Source organism: Corvus moneduloides, chromosome 6, assembly GCF_009650955.1.
Source record: "Corvus moneduloides isolate bCorMon1 chromosome 6, bCorMon1.pri, whole genome shotgun sequence".
Lineage (NCBI taxonomy): Eukaryota > Metazoa > Chordata > Aves > Passeriformes > Corvidae > Corvus > Corvus moneduloides.
Window position 1 is genome coordinate 55,973,694 of NC_045481.1, and position 23,603 is coordinate 55,997,296.

General features: G+C 38.2%; 1 protein-coding gene across 6 annotated transcripts in view; it reads right to left on the reverse strand.

The window, feature by feature from the left end:
• HIPK3 (homeodomain interacting protein kinase 3) overlaps positions 1–23,603 on the reverse strand; it is a 68,273-nt gene that overhangs the window by 4,129 nt on the left and 40,541 nt on the right. For 3 of the 6 annotated variants that reach the window (XM_032111149.1, XM_032111150.1, XM_032111154.1), the window contains exons 3-15: positions 16,897–17,020; positions 13,682–13,801; positions 11,873–11,959; positions 10,842–11,026; positions 9,904–10,075; positions 9,394–9,517; positions 7,000–7,121; positions 6,713–6,840; positions 6,443–6,604; positions 5,236–5,532; positions 4,250–4,390; positions 1,936–2,171; positions 1,529–1,656 (exon numbers count right to left, since the gene is read on the reverse strand). In XM_032111149.1, coding sequence (XP_031967040.1) covers positions 1,529–1,656; positions 1,936–2,171; positions 4,250–4,390; positions 5,236–5,532; positions 6,443–6,604; positions 6,713–6,840; positions 7,000–7,121; positions 9,394–9,517; positions 9,904–10,075; positions 10,842–11,026; positions 11,873–11,959; positions 13,682–13,801; positions 16,897–17,020 — 2,026 coding nt within the window. The remainder of the gene's footprint in view (positions 1–1,528; positions 1,657–1,935; positions 2,172–4,249; positions 4,391–5,235; positions 5,533–6,442; positions 6,605–6,712; positions 6,841–6,999; positions 7,122–9,393; positions 9,518–9,903; positions 10,076–10,841; positions 11,027–11,872; positions 11,960–13,681; positions 13,802–16,896; positions 17,021–23,603) is intronic. The other 3 variants (XM_032111153.1, XM_032111152.1, XM_032111151.1) reach the window with 3 other exon arrangements.

Here is a 23,603-nt window from a genome sequence, read left to right on the forward strand (position 1 = left end):
GGGAGAAATATAGAGACAGGAATTATTAAATGCTTCAACGGAACAAAAAAGATATATTAGCTATTTAGGTAGCAGCACAGACAATAAGAGATGGAAAACGGAACACAAGTTATTTTAATGCTCTTGCAAAGTAAAAAAAAAAGAAAAAGGATAAAATGCCATGCTGGGCTGTTTTAACAGAAATACCATGTATCACATGAGCAAGGTGCTTATTCCACTCTACTCAGCACTGGCTTGGCATCAATTGGAAGTGCTGCATTCAGTTTGGGCACCATAATGAGGCACAAAGAGGACAAATAGGAGAGAAATTTTAGAGGAGAGCAGAAAAAATAATAAACGGATTGAAAACATCTGAGACAACTAGGCAAACAGAAGTCTAGGGCTATGATCACAGGAGGATGTGGCAATCATTAACAGTCACAAAGAGAAAAGACTAAAAATCAATTACTCCCATTAAATGATGCAGAGTTCAAACTACATAGGGCATCTACCAAAGAAGGAAGGATCAGCATCAATTTTTGTAATGAAAATAATGTTCTACACTTTCTGCCAAGAGGCTGAGGAGCTGCAGACATTGAAGAGATTAAAAATTAATACATGCTGATCATATTAAGGTTTGCTTAGAATTAATTAAACCAATCCTTTTGCATAATCATGCAGAAGGGGAGACTGTGTCACCCACCCAAATGTTTCTTTCAATCTAAACTATTCAAGTCATTATTGCTAAATCCTCTTATCTACACATAGCATGCTTTCATTTAGCATTTAACTTACAATATTCACAGTCTCTCTGCAAGACTTACACAAACAGGTACTGCTCTCACATTAATGTACCTCCAGCTATCTAACTGAAAGCTCAATGCAGCTACAGCTCCAAGTTAACTAATGAAAAGGGGCTTAAACTTGATGTCATGTGTCAACTTCAGTTCTCAGCCACAGTAGACACATTTACTGTGTTGTTGGGCAATGATAAAAGTAACTTTTAAATTAGCTTTGGGTATCTTCTAACACTGGATGGAACCACAATCACAACCCCATCTTCCATCCAGCTTCATTACCTGGCAACAAAGGTAAGAAATAGTTGGGTTTGCTAAGCTCTATCTCATCTCTGGGTACCCAAAAGATTTTCATGCACACTACTGACAAAACAACACTGAGATACAGCTGCAGATTTTAACTGCACACTATGAGTATTTCAGCATTTGGATGTAGGAAAAATAAATGCTAACGTATTTTCCTTTCTGTCTCGTGCTTTGATATTGTGCAAGCACTGACAATTTTCCCGGTGTGGCTTTTCTATTATTTTTTAAAATAGAGTCAGCTGTTTTAAGAAAATGACCCAAAAAGAAAGATACTTATGACTTGCCCAGTAAGTTGAAATCCATTTTTCAAGATTTGAACACTTCTTTAATCAAGCTGCTGAAAACCTCCAGCTACCACTGACAGCAGCCGAAACTGCGAGCATTCAGTTTGGAACTCAACTTCTCCAACTCCACCTTTGGAGTTTGTTAGATGCAATTGCACATACCTGACTGAAGTTTCCATGTTGCTGATGGAATGCTGATGTCAGTTTTTGCTGACGATTTCCTACAACAGAAGACTGGTTTATTCTTCCCAGGACAGACCGACCCTTTTTCAGTGGCTGGCACATAGCATCTTCCAAGACAGAAATAAACAATGTTATGCTCTTATTGTCATTATTCTCTTCTGACAAAAGTTAGGCAAGATTTCATTTGCTTAAGCATACAGGGAGAAATAATAATACAATACACTAATTAAAGTCAAACCATAGCACTATTTAGAAGTGGTTACTACAGATTAGCAGTTGTATGAGTAGGTCAAAATCTTCACACATATATTAAATAAATACATTGAATAAATACTAAAACTTCTATTCTTACCTACTGGCATAGAAAAACACCTGAACTAACTTACCTGTATTCACCATCTGTTCCTCAAGGTGTAACCTGTTTTCAAGTCTCATGGGTGGTACCACTACTGTGCAAACAGTTGATTTGGTTTCAGGGTTAACGGAGGCTCTTGCTTCCTTATTTTTATTGTTATTGTCTACAAAGCCGTTTTCCACAAAGGGGCTGTCATGTCCTGAGGAGTCTGAGCTTGGGGAACCATCCACTGTATCACATCCACTCTCCTGCTCGTCATCTGACATACTGTCAAAAAACAAAAGCATTGCAATGAAACAAAGATATTTGCATGACAGAGGTACATTTTCTTAAATTAACACATAAGATTTATGGAAGTGAAATTACTCAAAGGTGGATAAAAATGATACACTTTAATAAGACAAGCACATGTATTCAAACTCACCCCACCCATAAATTGCAAGGCTCGGAGAAAGGAGATAACTCCTTTATATCAAAAACTGATGGAATACATGCTTAACTTCAAGCATATAAGACACAGCAGTGAATTAACTAATGCCTAAACACACAGTCAAGTCCTTTAGTGGTTCTACAGCTAATGTAACATGTCCTTACTGCATGTTGTTTAAAATAAGACAATATAAATGAAACCATTTATGAAAATTAACTTTCTGTGAAAAGTACTTTGATACTATGAGGGCCAGCACAAAAGTCTGAGGATTTAGCCAACAGAATCAGGTAATTCTGAGTAGGTGTTCAAGTAACAAGTAGTGATAATGTGATAACTACTGAGCAATTAATTGTACTTCTATATTATTAACTTGTGATTCAAGTTACTAATTATATGACTTAATATAAGTAGATTGCTACTGAAACCAGAGCCCAACACATTCCTCTGCTATTGACAAAAAGTTGAACTACAAAGGGGAATTAAATTACAGGTCAGTTCCTTGTAATTCAAAGAAAACACCATAAAATCAAGCAGGTCTTTATAAAAACTTATCTGAAGTTTTGAATGTTTTGATATTAAAGAATATCAAAGGACTGACAATGTTAACTACCAAGCAGTAAGACTACCTGATGCCTTCCAGTATAAGACACATCCTGCTATCTAAATCTTTACTAAAATTTAATTATTTGAATGAAAATTCTTCAAACGCTTCTCATTATCTTCTTCTTTTACAGTCAGATATGGCAAAAGCTTAAAAAACAGGACCAGGGAAATACACCTGGATTAGTCCATCTATTTAACTCTGGCAACTTTTTATTTTAGTATCTTCAAAGTCACAGAAACGGCACGAATTTGTCCGGGTTTATCTTCTACATCAAGTCACACTAAAAAATGACAGATCTCTCCATGTACTGCATTACTGCACTCTTGTTGCTGGATGTAGCAGTTGTGTCTGCAGAATGAGCTGGATACGTCCAGTAACCAAACAGAAAACTAATCCACCAAAAAATCTGTGTGATGGATTAATCCTGGACAGTGCAGAGAACAACCACCAACTGCCTCCCTCAGTGCATCCAGTGTCCAGCACTGCAGAGGTTTGTTCACCACAGATGTTAGGCTCTACAGAATTCCAAATGGATGTCACAGCTGTCCATGCACAAGTCTTTTTTTTATTCTTTTTTTTTCTTGAGGGAAGAGGATTGTGTTTATATAAAGATTTATATACACAAATTATCCATTAAAAGCATCCTTAATTCAGGCTGACCAAAGTTTAAAACATGTAAAACTGCCTGTACAGACTCGAAGTTCACCTCCTTATCAATACATGCTCTGATAGAATCTTTAAGTATTTTAAAAAAACTTTTTTCATTAGGACCTTAATTAGAATTAATTTTGCACAATGAAACTGCTGAAGGCTCAAGCTAGACATGAGGCAGTGAAGATAAAGACATTTAAAAGCTGTTCACATGAACAGTGTTCACCTAAGTGAGCCTTACTTTTGGTAGAAGAAAAAAGGCATCAATGTCATTAAAGATTACAAGATACACAATGGGAGAACCATTAAAAAATTTGTGGTGACCAAATCTGTCACATCCTACTTTGGCCTATTTAATCTTGAAACTCTAGAAGACTTTTTATTCTAAAGGAAGTTGCAAGTAATGTGTTTATATTTTCTGTGTAAACACCATTCATTCAGTACTCTGAAAGCTTCCACTGCAGCAAGACAGGTCTGCTAGGAATGAGAACAGAGCAGTCTGTGCTCTGCAACTAACTTTAAGCCAGTAAATTAATTTTTAAATAGATCATTTGCCCTCACCAGATGGCAACATAGCAAAACTTGTGCATTTTTTAGTACAAACTGAGTCTGCTGTATACTAAGATCTCTCTTTTTGTTGAAAGGAGCCTGACTTTTCACCTGTTGGATCTTTTGCAAGGAGAGGGACTGGACTGCTCGGAGGAGCTGGTGCTGAGCGTGCTGTCGGGGCTGCTGAGGGAGCACACGCGGTCGATGTTCAGGGTGTTCTGGCAGGCTTCACACTCCAGGCTCCCTTTACACCTGCACACAGCAACACAGTCAGCAAACACACCATCTCAACACCACTCAAATGAGTGCAATTGTGGAATCAAAAAGGGTCCAATATTAGAAAAGGCCCCTTAAATGTAAATTAATATCCAATTCCTTGCTTCTTTTACAACCAAACCAGACTTAAAATCTTTTCAGTATTCTTCTAAAATTCTAGATTAAACAAGCATTTCTGGAAACCTACTAAATGGATAATTTTTTTACTGAATCAATACTAAAACAAGTAGATTAAAATATTTTACTACAGCAGTTGAGAGCCCTGAAACCTTTGACAAAGCTTAGATTTAAAACACAAGTTCTTCCAGTTCAGAATCATTACAAGTAAAGATGAAGTCAAACAAACATTAAACTTTTAAGCCTTGCATGCTTCTGTGATGGCTCTGTGAAAGAAAACTCCACTGGGGGACAATACCCAGCATCTGCTTTTGCACCCGAAGGTTCACCTTTTCACACTTATAGAGAAGTATTTTCTACCCATATGTATGTAATAGTATCTACTGGATGCTACTGCTAAAATGGTCACATTGAGTACACATGGCAAGAAGATTGATCTTGAACAATAGATATGGTATGACATTGTTATGAAAAAACTAAAAAAACTATGGTTTGAAAAGGCGTAACGCACAGATTAATGAGGGAGACTTCTGACAGGGTCATTCCCTTTCAAATAACAGAGTGCTACAAAGTTAACTTGCTCCTGAAATTGGATTAGAAGCTCGTTGTTTGTCCATTTTTAACTCAGATTCATTAGCTGCAGTAGCTGTGCTAAGACAGCTGTATTAAAGTAAAGTTTAACAAAAATAAAGGCAGATTCTCACTCCCTCAGTGAGTGTGTCTGTGCCACATCGTCCTCATCGGTGTCACTGCTGATGGTGATGACGCTGACGGCGGGGCTGGGGGAGCTGGCCAGGAACAGGGCCTGGCGTGGGGTGCTGGGGACAGAGGGGTCAGGGGCCAGCCTGACCGAGGCCTCACAGCAGCTGCTCTCCTGTCCTTCAGAGTTTAGATTGTCCTGTGCTTCTATACAACTTATTCTCTTGACAGCCTTCAGGTTGAGTATCTTTGGAGATATAAAGGCTGAATTTTGGATATTGGTGTTTTGTAACATGTTGCTCCTGTGAAGGAAACACATCATTTGGCATTTAGTGAATCTCTGCCAAGGGATCTGGAAACTGTACTGTTTTCAACAAAACTAAAGCAGGCAATGTAGGCTAAGCCACCAATTTAGAAAAACACAGAACAGTAAACACAGGCAAAAATGCTTGGCATGGATGGTTTCAGACATTAATGAGAAAGTTACCAAGTATGTAATATCAAAGACCACAACACTGAATACAGTACACTGAAAATCACACTTTCTTATAAAGGAAAAAAGTAATAAAAATCCCATTGGGGTGAAAAACAAACAAACAAAATCCAGCCAGATTTCATGCAAAGATTCTCCTTGAAAACAAAGGCTGGTAGCCTCCAGATGAACCCCTTGCTTAATAAAGGACTGCTGACACTGCCTGCATAACCCATACTTCCCCCCTTATGGAGCATCCCACACCTTTGCCACTACTTTGCACAGCAATGGGGCGTATTTTCTTCAGCCAGCAGCTGAAGTATCTTTGGCTACCAAGGAAAGATGACTGCAAGGCACACTGCAACCCTGTTATACAGTCTATTTTCAGTTGTCTAAACCAGATATATCCTCCCTCATGTTAACTTAGGAATATCTCGTAAGAGCTACCTGAATATATTCTCACACCTTTCCAAAGACTGTAAAGACAACCTTCCTCCACGACAGGCACATACTAATCAAAAAGAATTAAAACCTTTTACTATTGCAAGTATTTTTCCATCTAGTCTATAACCAAATAACACTGAAAACATAAGGAGAAAGGACCCGTTTTCCTAAAAGACTGTCTAAGAGCAACTGTCTCCAACAAAGATGCCACTTCTACAGGTTGTTCCCTTGCCCACAAAACAGCAATGACAGGTACACTGTCTCTCAATGTTCTGTCTTAGAAATATCCTACCGACCTGTTCTGGCACAGTTTGTTCCTCTTGGTAGCTGCAGGTTGAGGCCAGACAACGTGTGCAATGCCCACACTAATTGGCTGAGGGGCAGACAAGGTTATCTGATGTGTTAAAAGAGGCTGTGGTATCATTGAGCTGTAGTGGGTGCCCTGGGTAATCATCTTCCTGAGGAAAAGGAAAGGCAGGTTTATATTGCAAGCCATTTGCACCAGCACCCGTAGTCCTTGTTAAATCCCAGCCACTGAGGTGTTGCACAAAAGCAGGTGGACTCACCCCCAGTCTCCAAGCCTCTGTGGGCCAGCCACAGGATCAGAGGCCAGAGATGTGGCTGGAGCTGCCACTGGTGCTACCTGCTGCCATGCAGGAACCAGGATCTGCTGCGTCTGATTCGACCACGTCTGCTGGGAAGCACAGGCGGTTTTATGGCACAAGCAAATCACTGAAGTCACACTCGCTGCTTGTAGTTCAGCACAGACCACAAGAGGGACTGCAACAGAACTCTACTTTTAAAAACATTTACTAACTAAGTAAGTAAGAGTTTTGCTTTAAATTAAGCCAACCTGAGAAAGGATTCCTGCTCGAATCTGTAGTGGCTGAATTGCGTGGGCTTGGGTCACCAGTGGAACTGCATTATCCACCCTCAGGGAGAAACTGGTGGGTTTGCTGTGGTTTGTAGGAATTCCTGTCAGGGAAAAAAAACATATACCCAAGCTTTAGGCAAACAGCAGTCTTGCATATATTTTCTCAGCAAACATAGGAGACAATCCTAAAACATTTCACCATTTTTTAAAATATGTTTATGATCTAATTCCATAGTTTAGACTTTCAAGACAAACAAATTAACACCTAAAAGATTTTTGTGCCATAACTTATCTGAATAAATATTTGAGCTGCAATTTCCAAGAAGAACTGCCAGTAGCTACTAGTTGGAAACAGACTACTAGAAAGAGGAATTTCTTTGGCAGAAAGTTCTGCAGAGCTAAGCATTTACTCTTTATCACAAACTTCATTAAAAGAATTTGAAAGGAAGCAGATAAAAGTAAGCAGAACTGAATTTCAAAGCTTCTCAGAATGGACTCCTCCACATCTCATGCTCTGTATTTCCAGCAGGCTGAAACCCATTCCTCTCAGCTTTTATAGCTGGCAATGCCACATGTGTAATGTCCCTCTTTGCCACCATCTCTTTTGTGGGAAACAATGTAAAATCTTCTGTGTACCTCATCAAATATTTGTAGTAGAATCCATAATCCTATTCCTCTCTTCATCAAAATAATGCAAACCATAGCACTGCTCACAAGAGCATAGTACAAAAAAGATGCATCTCATGCCCTGTATAGATTTCATTATTGTCACAGGAAACTAGCACACGTATAGCAATGCTGCAATGTTTATCACAATAACCTTTTTTTACACAATAATGTAAAACTACAATGAAAGTGGAAATTTTTTTAACAGATATTGCAACAGAATAGCCATGCTTGCAGAAAATACTGTCTAGGAAAAGATATCCCTGATCTCATTTTCTAACTGCACTTCATGCCTTGTGCTTTAGTCAAAGATTAAGCAATGGGTGTTCACAGGTAACTACTAAAGAATTACTACACTAAAGTTTGTAAGTGTTTTGGTTGGGTCTTTTTTTAATCTTTACAGTACAGGATGAAAGAAAGTTTTCATCTGATGTAATTCTCTCATGTCATAACACAATACTAAGTTATAACCATGCACTTCAAAGCTTTTCATTTTGAAATGCACTTGACTGATATTTTTCCCCACAGCCATCTAGAAGAGCAACATCTTAGCTCTGACAGAAGTAGAGAGTTTTAGCACTTCACATATTCCACAGAGCAGCCAAGCTGGGAAACTTTGAAGCAGTGCCAGATACCATTAAGATCCCCTTTTCATCTGTGCCAGCAACTCATCACCTATATGATGAAAACAAGATATCCTCTTCACTTCAGCTGTAGCAGAATTTATATTTGGAAAGTTATCATCATATTAAGAATACAGTATACAAATCACAGATAAAGTGTCTGCCTGTACTGTTTCCTTTTCTATAAATCACTTTATTCATCTGGGACTAATGAAAACAATAGAGTTTTTTAATTATGGAGTATGGCATTGTGTAAAGAACATATACAATTTAAATAATTAAGTGCTCAGAAGGAAATCTGTGTGAAGCAGCTTTATATGACACTGCCTGGTGAATAGTCAGACCTTTCTTGAGTTTCTGAAACTCAGGGTAGATGCAGCTGCCACAAATAACATCACTGATAAAGTGTGCTGTATCTGTCTTTATCTATAGAGATTAAGATTTCCTGGGGTTTAAATTTAGGCTGAACGTTCTTGGTTTGTTTCTTTTCAGAGTGCATCTGGTGTGATTCCTGAAACTTTAAAACGCAGAGGGAGAACTGAGGTCATTCTTAAAAAAAGCTACTTCCTATAAACTCCATAACTTTCAGACCTGATCTCAACATGAAGCTGAACATAACCAAGACAAATAAATTCCATCTTTGGAACGAAGACTATAATCAAGCTAAGTTAATAAGCAAACAATATAAACTACCTTCCCATTTCCATAAATGACTATTCTAGGATAAGACACTGATATTCCCTCCATCTTTCCTGTTTCCTCTCAAATTTTATTTCAGAATACCCTCCTTGCTTCACCTTTCACATTTTGTTCCTCTATTTTATCCAAGATATAAATTTGTATGTGTGCGTGTAGTATATGAAGATGGCCTCTGGATTGCTCAAATAATCTTCTGCAGATGCTGATTTGCTGTTTCTTTCAGGAAGGTGCAATGTATCTGCAACTGACTCACATGCTGATTTTTAATTACATAATTGTTTTAAATATAAACCCTAAGTGGATATAATGGAAAACTCAAATATTGCTAACAGACGGGCAGTAACACTCATATTTTAGGAACTGTGACAATTGCAGATAAATATACCTTGAATAGCTGGAGGACATATAATCAATGCTTGTTGGAAAACATCACTGCAACCAAACTGAGCAGTTCCTGCCTGCAGTGGTATCCCTTGGTGCAAAACTGAGTGGGCAGATGCAGTTAATGCCTATGGGAAGAGATTCAACACAGGCAACGTTATCATAATGCTGAATCTACATCTCTCACACACCTGCCCCACCACTTCATACAGTAAACAACTAAAACAACTTAGAAAAATTAACATTTCAAATCCATTTCACATGAAGCCATCACATTTGGCCATTGGAGGGCACCAGACTACAGCACTGGCAATCCCAGCTCGTAACTTAATTTGAAACACATTCTAAATTATTTGTTTAAAAAAACATTAGGAAAAAACGAGAGTAAAAGACAGAAGATTTTGCCACTTAACAGATATAATTTTTTCAATTACAAATTCATTAGAAAAACTGCATTAACTGAACTTACAGTTAAAACCAAACAAAATGAAACAAAACCAAGAGAAACACACACCATTGTTTTTACCTGACTCCTCACTGGACCAATTTTGGTAAAGCTTGCAGTCAGGTTGGCTGCACTGCCTGAGGCAACTGATCTCATAAGTGATGTTTTATTGCGATTGCTTAAGTCATACAGGTTTGATCGGCATTTGCAAATATCCATGATATGAAAGCAGGACTTCACTCTATCAGAACCAGAAAATAAGTTGCTTTAATCACCATTTCATAGCAGTACAGGTAAAAAACAATTCCCCAAAACAAGGCCAAAAAAAAAGTAATTCAAAGCCCACATTTCCCAGTTTCACAGAATGGGATCATCCACACAGGTAGAGAAACAGAAGCACTGCTGTTACTATGGTCACGTCAAGCCTCTGTGATGCCTATTTTAAATTCAAGAAAAATACTGCTGTTTCCGTCTCCTTCCATCTAACACCATTTTTTAACAGCTGTGTACAAAGAGGAAAGATAGGAAACCAAACAGATGGAAAGCTTGCTCTTTCAGTGAAATGCTTGCAACTTCAGGAAATCCACAGTGAAACACTCAACTCCAGGACTGCAAGAAAACTTGCAATATATTCCACATTAATCAGTACATGAAAGGAAGTATCCAAGATGTTAACCTCAAGAGGAAATGCCTGCTCTAGCCCTCAATGACTGATAGGAACTAGGACTGCTCATGCTTCCAAAAATCACGCCCAAGTTTCTGCAGTGTTGGAATTTTAACAATCATGTCTAAACCCAACTTAGAAATCTATTGCTCTGTTACTTTCAGAGAAAAACATAATTATTCAACCAGTTTCCTTGACCCAGTAGATGTATCTAATACTGCAAGCACTTGAAAGAATTTTCTAAGACACTGCAAAAATGATGAAAGATTTTTTTCTCTCTGACAGAAGAAACAACACTATTATACAAATGAATTGCAACAACAGAGATTTCTATGTTACATACTGGTTGCTATGAGGAAAATCGAGGAGGTGCTTCATGGTAACAAAAGAATGGTTCAGGGTCTCAGCTGGAGTGATTCTTAAATCAGCATCGATAAGCAACATTTTCTTCAACAGACTGACAAATTCCCTCCTATCTGCCTTCTCTGCCAACAGGTCACTTCCTTCCAAATCCATCACCATGTTCACCTGGCATCGAACAAAAGAGTCAGATGGAAGATATGTGTATTAGTTTAACTCTTGCTGGTATTGTTTTCTGCTATAAAATACCAATATTCAGCATTTTTATCACATGGGGGACAGTGGATTGGTCTTATCCCAAAACAGCTGGCTTGGAACTGGTGACATTTTTAGGCACGCACACTGCTCCCCCCTTGCAACCGCCCCAGTTAAAACCACTGAAGGCTTTACTCCAGTTTGGGACTTGGAATTTAAGAAGTAAGATTTGGAATAAAGATCTTTAAACTACAGAGCTGATTTTCAAAAAACAATTTCAAGCATGTATTAATGGCAACCTTGCAACAAGATTTGATCTTTTTTTCAGGATATGAAAGACAACAAAAAATTGCCTTTTCTTATTGACTAGAGAGGTATAAAGCTAAAGAAAATTGAGGAAACAGTTACATATTTAAAAAACTATACTGAGAATTATATTGTTAAGATAACAGAATTATACTGGAAATCATACAATAAACAGAGCAGGTTCCCTATGCATTCTTTGTTTATTCTTTGCCACAGTGGCAGATAAGGTGGAAGAGAAAGTACACGTTTTACACAAAATTCAAGGGCTCCCCCACCACAAGGACAAGTACCACTGTTTACCACAAGCAATAGAAAAGGAAGACCTTTACTGAAAAGCTCAAAGGGCTGACACAGCCAGACGTTTTCCTCAGAGCAGTAGAGAAGAATGAATATGATTGAGACAGAATAAGTAATATTCTAAAAGGCATTTCTTTCAAAACCAGTAAAATGTTTTAAAATCACCACTCATTCCCACACATTCCTTTTGCAGAGGAAGGAGGCTTTAATACTCACGTGCACTATATCATCCAAACTGTTGAAAATATACTTTCTGGCCTCTTTAGACTTCATACCTGTTTCTGCCTCGTGTTCTTCCAATGTCTCAAAAAAAAAAAAAAGGAAAGCTGAATTTAGAACCTGTCAATAAAGGTCACCTATAACTACAAAGTAACTTTACATATATATTGACCTAAAACCCACTTTTTTTTCCCCAAATAATTAGTATTTCAGTTATATATTTGTATACTGCTTTACTGGCTACTTTCATTCTCTAAATCAAAAGACAAAAACTACAATATTTTACATCTGACCAATCACAGTACTGGACTATAACAGGCAGTCTGTGAATCACGCAGGAAATGCTGGAAGCCTAGCAAAGAGCTGTTTAATGAAACTCCCTTGTGTGCTTATATTTTTGTGCATCACAGCTTTTCTATTACTTGTATTCTACCAATTTTCTCAAACTCAGACCTTAAACCCCAAAGAGCAGCAACATCATATCACTGTAAAAGAAATAAACCAAAACCAGGCAGAATCCTTTCAACTTCTTTGTTTTCTCTTTTCGTTTTTTTTATTTTTATACTTTTATCCCTCCACATACACAAGAGCTGGCGTAAATATTTTAAATACTTAAGTATGAAAAAAATTATTAAATCCTAGAGAATGAATGATTTTTGAGTTGGTATATCACTTCCTGTTACAATTTTCCTCCTTCAACACAGACAGCACCAGTAGGCTGGTGCTGCACGAGGCAAGGTGGGACTTCAGGGAAAAAGTTTTTAACATACACGTTACAGAAAAGTTTCCAAAATGAACTTTGACAAAAACTGCAAGTAATGACCAACAGTCCATATCAAAATTCCTAATTAACCTCTGCAAGGTAACAAAGAGCTCCTGAAACTGGGGAGGGCTGTTTGCACCAAGAACTCGCTCAGGCTCTCCGACACAGAGAAGCCAGATGTAAAGTGTCACCTAAAGACCAAGTGCTTGAGGAAGCAGAGTATGGGATTAAGCAGGCTGGTGTAACTGGAGAAATCTTACATAACCCAGCGCAGCCCCGACCCAGCGCCGCCGGGGATTTACCAACTTGCTGGGGGACTTACGCAACTTGTGCTGGGAGCTCGGCACTGTTACTGCAGAGATCCCATGTCAACTGCAACTGCTTCCTGAGCCCTCTGTAAACCCTGGGAAGCTGGGCCATGAAGAAATACCATTAAAAAAAAAAAAGTAAATTATTTGCAGAGGAAGCGAAGCTCTGCTTATGGCCAGAGTGCAATAATGTTGCTTAGAGAGAAGCAAGGTGTGCAGAACATAAAAGTACAATTTGTTTCAACTTCGTCTGCACTCACTGTATCGCGGCTTTCAGCCAACAAAGACTGTTTTAGCAGGAGAGCTAAAAGAAATGAGCTGTACACAGCCATGCTATTTCTTAATCTCTTTTTTCTCCTAGGAACTTCTGATCCTGAAGCCAATTCTGGACAAATGTTGACAGAGTAGTGTGGGCCTCAGAGACAAATTCCTTACATGAAGTGAAAAGCAGTAACCAAGCAAGAAAGAGAACAAAACAAACCAAACCACTCATTTAGTATCTTTGGAGACACAAGGCTTAATTTGAATTCCCCACCTGGCAGCCACACACTGGCCACAGCACAGCCTGGCAGCTGCACCTTGGGGAACAGAAAAAATGGAAGGGATACAGAGCAGGAGCTGGTAAAAACCACAGGAGATGCACCAGGGAGATAAGGTATCGTAGTGAATCTTGGCCTCTCTGGTTTCTCTGCTCACAAAATAATATGCTGTTTTCTACTACATTACACTGTTTACCTTTAATCTCCAACTGGAATATGGTGCATCCGTTTCTCTACAGAAAAATCTTGCAGTTTTCGTTCCCATGCTTAACAACTGCTCTCCTGGCAAACCTTGAGTCTGTGAAATGTAACGAATCTAAGGAAAAAATAGAACAGGGAAAATAAATTACCCCTTGTTTTCCAAATGTGATCCTCACACAGTTAAAAACTTGTAATTTCATTTAAAAAATGACAAGACAAACCACGCTCAGAGGATCACAGTTTGACAGCTACATCTTACAGAGGGGAGAAACCTAACACTGAGCACTTGGCACTGCTCTCTCCATCTCTCAGAGAAAGCCATACATAAACAAACCTTCCAAGTGACCTATATAAGCAAGCTTTTGAGGTTGGGTCACAGGAACAAGGAGCTAGGGAGAGTGGCTGTCATTACCTCCTCAACCCACTCAAATCCTAAACGTATTTTTTAAATTCTAAACAGGAAAATCAGTAGGAGTGCATCATTTGCTTACAGAACTTCGGTGATTTTTCATTGTTTTTCCATCTTCTCATTATGTAACTTGATAAAAATCCTTCCCATTTGCTGCTTCCAGTGTATCAGTCATCTGACACATCTGACACACCTGCATTTCAAGGAAACATTCCTTGTGGAAAGGCAGTGCCTCTACAACCTCCAGGCAGCAAAAGATAGTGTTGTTGTCCAAGAAAATCTGAGTGTGATGGGAATGGACTAGCTTTATGCCTGAAAGAAGCTTTGCTCTGAAATGATCAAGATGCATTTATTGTAGAAGATGATTTACTATGCATTTTGCATTACCTATCCCAGTTGATGATTGATGTATTACCTAGAATAGTGAAGTTTCAAGGCTTCAACAGAAATCTGTTGAAACATGATGTGTTTTAACTACTGTGCATGCAATGTTAACTCACTGTACAAGGGGGAACTTATCCCAGAAGCAGTATTGCTTTCAAAATTAAAAACCACCGTGGAGTTGGAACAATAACTGGCAATAATTGAAAACTAAGCTTGTTGCAGATCAGGATGGAGAGGGTACAGATTCCAGCAGCCAGGGCTGAACTTCTGAAGGGCAGGGTCGCACACCACAGAAGGGCTGCTGGGGTGAGCCAGCCCCTGGAAAAGGAGGAGCAGCCAGGGAATAAGAGAGAAGAAAGGGAAAAATCAAAAGGAGAGAGTGGTCAAATACACCAAATCAGAAACTGAGAGATGAGAAGATAAAGTCAATGAAAGACAGAGGACCTGAGAGTTGGGAGCACCTGCCCACCAGAAAAACTGATGGCAGTAGAGAGTAAAAGGTACATGCAAGGCTTCTGCTGGAAAATTAGTGACAGACCCAAGTGGGAAGAAACTAAACACAATGCTGCCAACTTTTGGTATTTAGTATCCTCCATAATTCCCTACCTCAGGGAGTAAAGAGAATCCTACTCTGACCAGAAATGTTGCTAGATCATTTATAATGTCCTCAGAGAACAAACAGTCTTAAAAAGTACAGGGGAAAAGCCAGTGCATTAATTCAAAAATTCAGCAGTTAAGCACCTGTGCCCGTTTCTAATGAGTATTAAAGCTCAGAAGACAGGGCTATTTTCCAGAGAGAAATACAGCTGTTACTGGTTCTAACCACAAGTAAATATAAGAACTAAGAGCTCCCTTTCAAGGGCCAGTGTGTTGGTTGCCACATACCAGGGGGACAGGGGGGGAAATGCAGCACAATGCCCTTGCCTGTTCGTTTGCTCAGTGACACGCATCATGTAGCAGGAGGAAAGGAATCTCCTTGGAAGCCATCTCCTACTCCTGCTGTACTCAGGTATACTGAGAAAAGCCTTGAATCCAATTTCTCCAAAGCAAGCTTTGCAGACCTGCTGGAGCACAGTTACGAGCCTGGTTAAAGTAAGGCAATTCCTGCTGGTGCAGAGGAGGTTGCAGCCCCTCTTCCACCACAACGTGAGGATCAGACAAGTTGCTAGGTGAGTTATTAACTGAGACTTCCAGCAAACTTGAATGATATGTAAGAGGTAAATAAATTTGCCGAGTTCTTGGAAATTTTTGAGACAGCATTACGGAGTCTTTCCAAAAAACAAATGCCTTCACTCTATCCTTAAGAAGAACAGTGAATTATATAGGCTGTTAGATGTTTCCTCTTTTATTTTCCATTTTAACAGCAACAATCTGCAAAAAGGTCTTCTAAATGCATCAACCCCCATTCCATTCATAGCTCACTTTCCACACATGAAATGCTGCATTTTGTGTAAATGAAGGAAACTGAAATACAAAACATTACCAACATCAACACAAAATTAATGTATCCCCTGAAAACGGTTTTAACAAACAAACTTTTAGAAAAGCAGGTCTGATCTGTAAGTGCAGGGAGCCAAAAGCGGGACTTGAACAACCTAAACAACATCCTGGAGGAACTGCCCCTGAACTCAATGCTGAATCAAAGATGTAGAACTTAGCAAGAAGCCAGTGCTGTTCCTTCTGGGGTTTTCAAGAGATTGCTTCACTTGCAAAGTTCAAAACCAGGTGAGGATACTCAGGATGCTGATTACATTCCTTCCAAATTCCACACTATTTTCTAAGTGTTTAAAATAGAAAACATTCTACATCTTTCATCAGAAACAATGTGGGGTTTTATTAAATTCTCTCACAAATGCTGATGGTGTCAGTAGCTGAAAATTCAACAAAGCAAAGGCAGAGCTTTAAGAGCTCCAAGCTTTACCACTGCCTATCTACAGTATTATTGTGACAGTTCATTCTCGTTCCTCATGAAGTACAGGCTCTCAAATCTTAGAGCTTTGTTGGGTTTCCAGAAAGCATCAGAAAGTATTCAGAACACAATTAATCCTGACCTCTGAATAGACATTCCAGAGTCAACCCTGTTCATGGCAAATGAAAGAGAGATTATAATGCAATGATGGTAGCTGCAAACTTTGGTTTCCATCAGAAAAAGCAGCTTCAATACCAACATCTATTTTGTAAGATGGAGGGAGGAGGACAAATGCAAATTTAATTCAAAAAAAGCAGCACAATATACAGTCTGGTTCAGAAAGAGGATTTATGTTACTAGGACAATCAATAAGACTAAATTAAAAGCATTGAACAGACTTGAAGAAATACTACATAGTAAGAGATATTATTAGCATTTAAGACTCGGGATTTAATGAACTGAAATTCTTACATTGCAGAAAGTGTGCTTGTGAAATTTATTCTACTACCTGGTCATATTCCAGTGCTCCTGGGTACAGTGGCCATCCAAGAAACAGCTCTGCAATCACACACCCTAACGACCACATGTCTATGGCTTCACAAAACGGCAATCCCAGTATGATCTCTGGTGCTCTGCAAATTAAACATGGTTACTGAATTTTTTTCCTTGGGGAAGAAAGGTCATTCAACAATCCAACATGACAAAAAAATAAAAAATAATAATTTAAAAAAAAATGGTTTTTGATAATTATTTCAATTAAATCCTAACATCAGAAATTGCATTTTTCTTTATCTAGGTAACCTGTGGTAATATTTTGCAGCTCCAAGATGGTTTTTTCCTACAAGTACTAGTTTGCTATGTACATGAAAATGCCTGGAAAACAGAATGTCCCTGATTCAGAACTTTTGCCTTTCCTCCAGTATATCTCAAATGATTTGTCCACTCAATGTCATATGTCTGTAACTTTATTTCAACAACAATAGTCTTTCATCTCAAAAAAAAAAACCACCCTAAAAGTTTGATCTGAAAATCCACTTGCACACTTCCCAATTGTACAGTACACTTAAAGCTATTTAAAATATCAATTTAATTACATAACTGCAAATCCCTTAATGTACTCAAATCGGTTCAATGTGATCAATTTTTAAATCACTTAAATGAAAACACTGCACTTACTAAACAGAGCAGGTGCTATTTTTCACCTAAAACAAATGCAAATTAGTTAACCAACACCATCTGAATTTATGTCTGCACTCAAGAACCAGAAAAGTTGGTATTGACACAGCTGCTAAAGGGGCTTTTAACATTTCTGTTCACATGGAATTGAACTCAAGTATTTCACAAACGTCCATTTTCATTGTATTTGTTCTTTTAAAATGTTCCCTCCCGGCTCATTCAAGCTATTAACAAAAAGAAAAAGGTTAAATTTGTATCTGCATTCTAACAGAGAAAGATGCCTAGAGATGTAAAGTATTATTTAAAGCATCACACTATAACAGGATCTACTTTTAAAGCAGACAATCTGTTGTTAGCTTAGCATGTCGCAGAACAGTAGGAATGTGGTTAAAACCAAGAGGGTAATTCCCACTGCAGCTAGGCAGAACAGGAGAGCATTCAGCTGACCAGGAAACATGGGATTTCTCACCTGTGTAAAAGCTCACAAATTTTATGCCTCAGCACATCCTGGCATAGTCTATTGACATTCCACACAAAACAGACTCTGATCATAGTAAATATCTACATATCTCATTCTCCTCTGACATTTACCTCTATCAAAATATTTTTTAAATTACTGACAAGTACTGGATTGGTAACAAATTCCTATTTTTATGCTACATTGAGACAGAGAAGTTATTTTGTAGCTGTACAGCAGACCAAGAGCTAAGTATCTCCATCCCTTTTCACAAGGGGTAGTTGGTAGAAGCTGTACATAGCCATATTCAAAGCTCCAAGGATGCACATTCACCACCAGGGAAAGGACTCCCAGTGAAGCCATTTGGGCTTCTGCTACAGGAAAAATCCAACACTTTCCATGGATAAGAAAATCTATAGAACAGGATATTCTGTTAAATAATTATGTACTTTCCATTCATGCTAGCACTTCAGTTTTCCCCATCCTTGCCACAAACCATTTTGGATGCGATTATATGAAGGCTAAATCTTGTCACGCTGAAGTGAAACTGGAGAGGCTCAGTTTTCCACTGCCTCCAAAGATTTGATTACAATAAACTTCTGGGGATCAAACACATGTATTTTTGTAATGCAGGATCGTGACACTGCAGTAAGTCTTAGCTAGTTTAGTTATCCAAGAAATCAATTCAATATCTCTGGATGCCATAAGACAGAAATAGCAGCGAGAAACGTCTGCCTTCCCCCGCTGGCTGGGTGCCAGTCTGCCTATGGTTGTTAGAGATCTCTGTTAAAATACACTTCCTTTTGTTGTATTATGTTACAGCCCTGAATAGTTAATGAATATACACACAGCCTATGGATATAGGGGCTTTAACAAATGCTTCTGCTAAAATAAGCTCTGTAAAACCTCTTACGTTTACTCAATGGTTAATATGTGCGCCACATAAAAATAGCCGCAGTCCGTCGGTCTGTCGTGCATCCCTTTGGAGAGACGGGATTGCAAAGAAAAGAAGGATGAGGGTAGACACAATGCCAAAAAAATAGAGAATGCTTGCTGTGTTTCAAAATACAGTAATCTGTTAGTTTTTCCCAAAGAAAAGTACTAATAAATAAGTCTAAGGAAAAGGGATGTATTTCAAGGGAGGCAAAGTGCTCCTCACTTGCCAACACCAGACCTACCATCCAGAATGGAAGAGGAAATAAATGTGCTCCTGAGCACACCTACCTGCACCATACTGTAGTACAGTGAACAAAAACCATTTTCAGGCTAGCTTGAAGTGAGGCAGATGAAGAGCTGCTGCTCTTTTGGGGCCAATGTCTCCTACCATGTCTCATGCTAGTCCTTAAAATGGAGCAGCTTTCTCACAACAAATAAAGTTGCAGGAGAATGTAACTGAGTTTGCTTATGTTTGGAGTGGTCTTAACCAGCTCAAATATTTTTGTTAAGGAACGTTTGTTAATGTCATGCTCAAAATCACCTTCTTCTGTTTCTCCTTTTAAACTTCCTGTTAAAAATCTGTCTGGAGAGATGGAGAGAAAAGTGTTGGAGAGAATCATTCTTCAATTTTTAAGATGATCCACAGTTCTTTTCTCCTACAAGGAATATTTCACCATGCACCTCAAAAGGAAGGTATTCCCTTTCCTAACTACAACCATAGACATGAGAGTGGTAGGAACTCCAGATGTCCCAACAGTCACTTTAGCATCAGATTAAAAAAAAATGTGTAACTTAGTATTTCTCTCTCTCAAAACAGCACCACCACACACACACCCTCCTGCCTGGTTTTTACTACAGATTACAAAATGTTCAGTGCACCAGAAGATAACACAGTGTCCACCTTAGTAAACAGCACCTGTTATCCCATAACCAAGACATCAACAAGGAGAACACCAGAATTTTCTAAACTTCCTAAGGACACCGAATCTTATTTAAATGTACTTAAATTAAAAGCAAGATTTTAGAAAGCACCTATTTCTTTCTTATCAGTGTTAATTAAACATTAATTTAAAACATTATCATAAAACAGCTTAGACTTTACAATTAGAAAGATCTAAAAAGATGAAAGACACAAATTAATATTTGCTTCAGCTGCTTGTTTGGATAGTCACATTTCTATTTATTACATCACAGACAATAAATACATATAGTATCCTATAAGTTGTTGTAAGCTTATGAGGAAAGAAATCACACAATTTATTCCATTAACTTGTTCAAAGACCAGAATATTTCATAAAATAGTTTAGCTTCAGCATGTTAGCCAGCTTGGAATGAAGCAACAAAATAAACAAATTTGAAAAAAAAAGAGATCGATTCTTGATGGGAGGATTAAAAAATAAAAAAAACCGCAAAAGCTTACAAAGAAAAGATCAAAACCAGCATAGTAACAGAAAATGTCTTCCAACCCTTACACTGGGGGAACAAAGAATGAAGTGCAAGAATTACCAATACTACAAAAAAAAGTCGTAAAAAAATCTGTAAGAAGTCCAACCTTTTCAGATGATCATTACCTAGAAATCGTTGGTTAGAAATCCAATTTGGAACAGAAGTTACATGAAAAAGCTAAAACCCAACAGTCATTGTACAAAGTAACAACTGAAGAACAGCACAAACAATAAGAAGCAGCTTCCCAGAATCGTACTTTTATGAAGAATTCAGTTGAATGCAGGAATAACTTCCCAAATATGTTCCCACTGCCGGTCCTGTAACGCAGTCACACTACACATACCCCCCCATAGACCAAGGAAATGAGATAAAGACTGAGCAATTTTGATTTCTATTTGTCTGGCAGTGTGAGAGGGTCAATGTATCGGCTGTCGATCACACCACTGGTTTATTTACTGACTACCTGCTGCTCTCCAGAGTGGAGAGTATAGAAATAGCCTTCCTCCCCTCAGGTCTCCCACTCCTTCCAACACAGCTGTGTGATGTCTTTCCAAGACCACACCTTTTACCCGCCACCCATACCAACTTCCATGTTGAAGGTGAAGGCAATGATGCTGTATGAGGAACATGGAGCTAAGCCGTGCCACAGGTGCTGTTGCCTACTCCAAAGATGCTGGACATCAGGAATGCTGGTAAATCCTTGGCAGTGTTAGCTCTCCATTACACATTTCGCAGAAAAATTCTTTCCAAACACGCATATAATCCCTATCATGCTATTCCAGCTTTACAGTATCAAACATACTGAATAAGAATTTTAATACTGGTTCTTCATAAATTTTGGGTTCTATACATTCATATAGTTGAAGGTAAATGGAGACAATGCTCCTAATATGAGCATGTGACACAAAATGTATGACGTTCTCCTACAAACCAAACTTTACTGCCTCTATTTACCACTCTTTGTGGTGACAATGATAATAATTACCTACCCTGGATATAACACAATGTCACCATTGTAAGAAATACTAATGCAAGGAAGTCACCAAAAGGGTGGGATGTTTGGTTGGTTTTTTTTTTTTTTATTAGTGACCTGATAAAAGTCCTGGTATGGAGAACTCATGTAAATAAATCCAATTTTCAAGAGTTAAAGCCAAACAAGATGGCCAGCCTGAGAACACCTCTTCTCCCCTGCTACCATCACAAGCATAATGCAAGCATATCCCTTCTGAAAGAAATAACCAGACATGGGTGGTAAGATGTACAGTTCTTCTCCTAAAGAGAGGAGGTCTAAGAGAGGATTAGATGCAGTGAATAAGTTAATGAGAGATGGCAATGGGCATTCTGGTGAGTATTCTCATGTACAGTTCATTCTCTTCAACTACCAGTCTTTATTGTGTACATGGAGGAATGCAAACCTTTCTTCAAGATCTGCAAGAACATAGGAAAGACTCTTGGCTAGAGGGATCAAAATCAAGGTGGCAATGCCCAGAAAAAACTCCCAGGCAAGCACACTTCAATAACCTGAAGGATGAAATAGGAAGGAACCATGTAATGACAAAACCTGGAAATGATGAACGATATAAAGATCAGTCGGCTCTATTGTGGATTCATGATGGTCTTCAGAAAGAATTTCAAATATGCAATTAGATCAACACAACAACAGGAAGTAGAGCATACATAGTGTGTAGTAAACCATAGTGAAAATTAGTGTACCATATTCGTTTATTAATTACCCATAAGAAATTATGTTATAAATTAACCAACTTTTCAATGAAAAATCTAGACAACTTTACAGATTACTCAAGCAAAATATTTTACAATTGGGAGCAAAAATAATCAGGATATCAGTATTTAAAGGACAAAGACATATAAAAAAATACTATGCCTTATATAAAACTAGTGATATTCCCTCACCTTGAATAGTGTGTGTTCACTTTTGAATTCTGTGTTCAGTTTTGGTCACCCCCATCTGAAAAAGGATACATCAAATAGAAAAGACGCAGAAAAGAACAATATAAATTAAAGATTTGAAGAGATTTGGGTACAAGAAGAAACCCTGGTTAGAACTATAAAGCTTCAGGAAAGAATGATCAGTAACATTACTCAAATTATATAATAAATAAGGGAAGAGAAGCAGACAGGTGTTTCTAACACTCTATCTCACTACAGAAGACCAAGGAATCCCCCACCCACTTTGAGATAAAGACTGATGTAAATACAAAGTAGATTTTTAAAGCCAGAATTACAATTACCCTCGGAATCACAGGTCACTGTTGAGATAAATATTAGGAGTACTTAAGAATGGAGAGACAGGAAAATACCCACAAGGGTTCTAGATTATATAGTAAGGGTTGAATCCATGTAGAACAAAAACAGCCATCAATTTTGTAGAGCTGTAAGAAACCTGCATCAGAAGACACTGAAGTGCAACCTTCCGCTACAGTAAATTTTCTCCAGCAACAAAATGCCAGAATACATAAAATGCTGATCTGAGAACATATATGTATCTCATTTCCTACATACTAAAATCACTGTTCTTGCACAAATATATGAGTTACCCAAGCAAATCCCTTGACCCAAACTACAATCTTCTGCACAATCTTCTAGTCTCTACAATCTTCCTCATGGTCAGAATAATTTTAGCTTTTAATGTCATTTTGTTAAAGTAGGAATTATATCAACAAAATTTATAGATATCTTTAAAATAGTTGTGTTACACATGAAAACATAATCACTCAACTGCACTTCCTAAGAACAGTTTTATAGTTGAATTGCCTCTTGCTTTCAAGCCCACTGAGATGTCAGAATGCAGATTGGCAGTGTCATGTGCTAACATATATTTGGTCTTAGAAATGCAAGTATGGTACATGATGCCAGACGATGAGCCTTCCTCCCTACCCTTTGGAAGGAATGCTGCAGCAAGTCAATAACGAAAAACTGAACTCTAAATTTACATTCACAATCCTGGCCTTTGTTGTTTTCTAGGGTTGTTTTAACTCTTTTATGATTCGGCAATAGGAAGTATATAAGTAGCAAACTCTGGTTGGGGGGTATTTTTTTAAACTCTAAGCATGTAGGAGGACTTAAACAGAAAGCAAAAATATAAGTGCTTAGACGCAGACTCAGGAAATGTTAGTTAAGCTGGATAGGGGCATCTTTGTCTTTGAGGTAGCAGGAAAGGCTCAACCCCACCGCCTCTG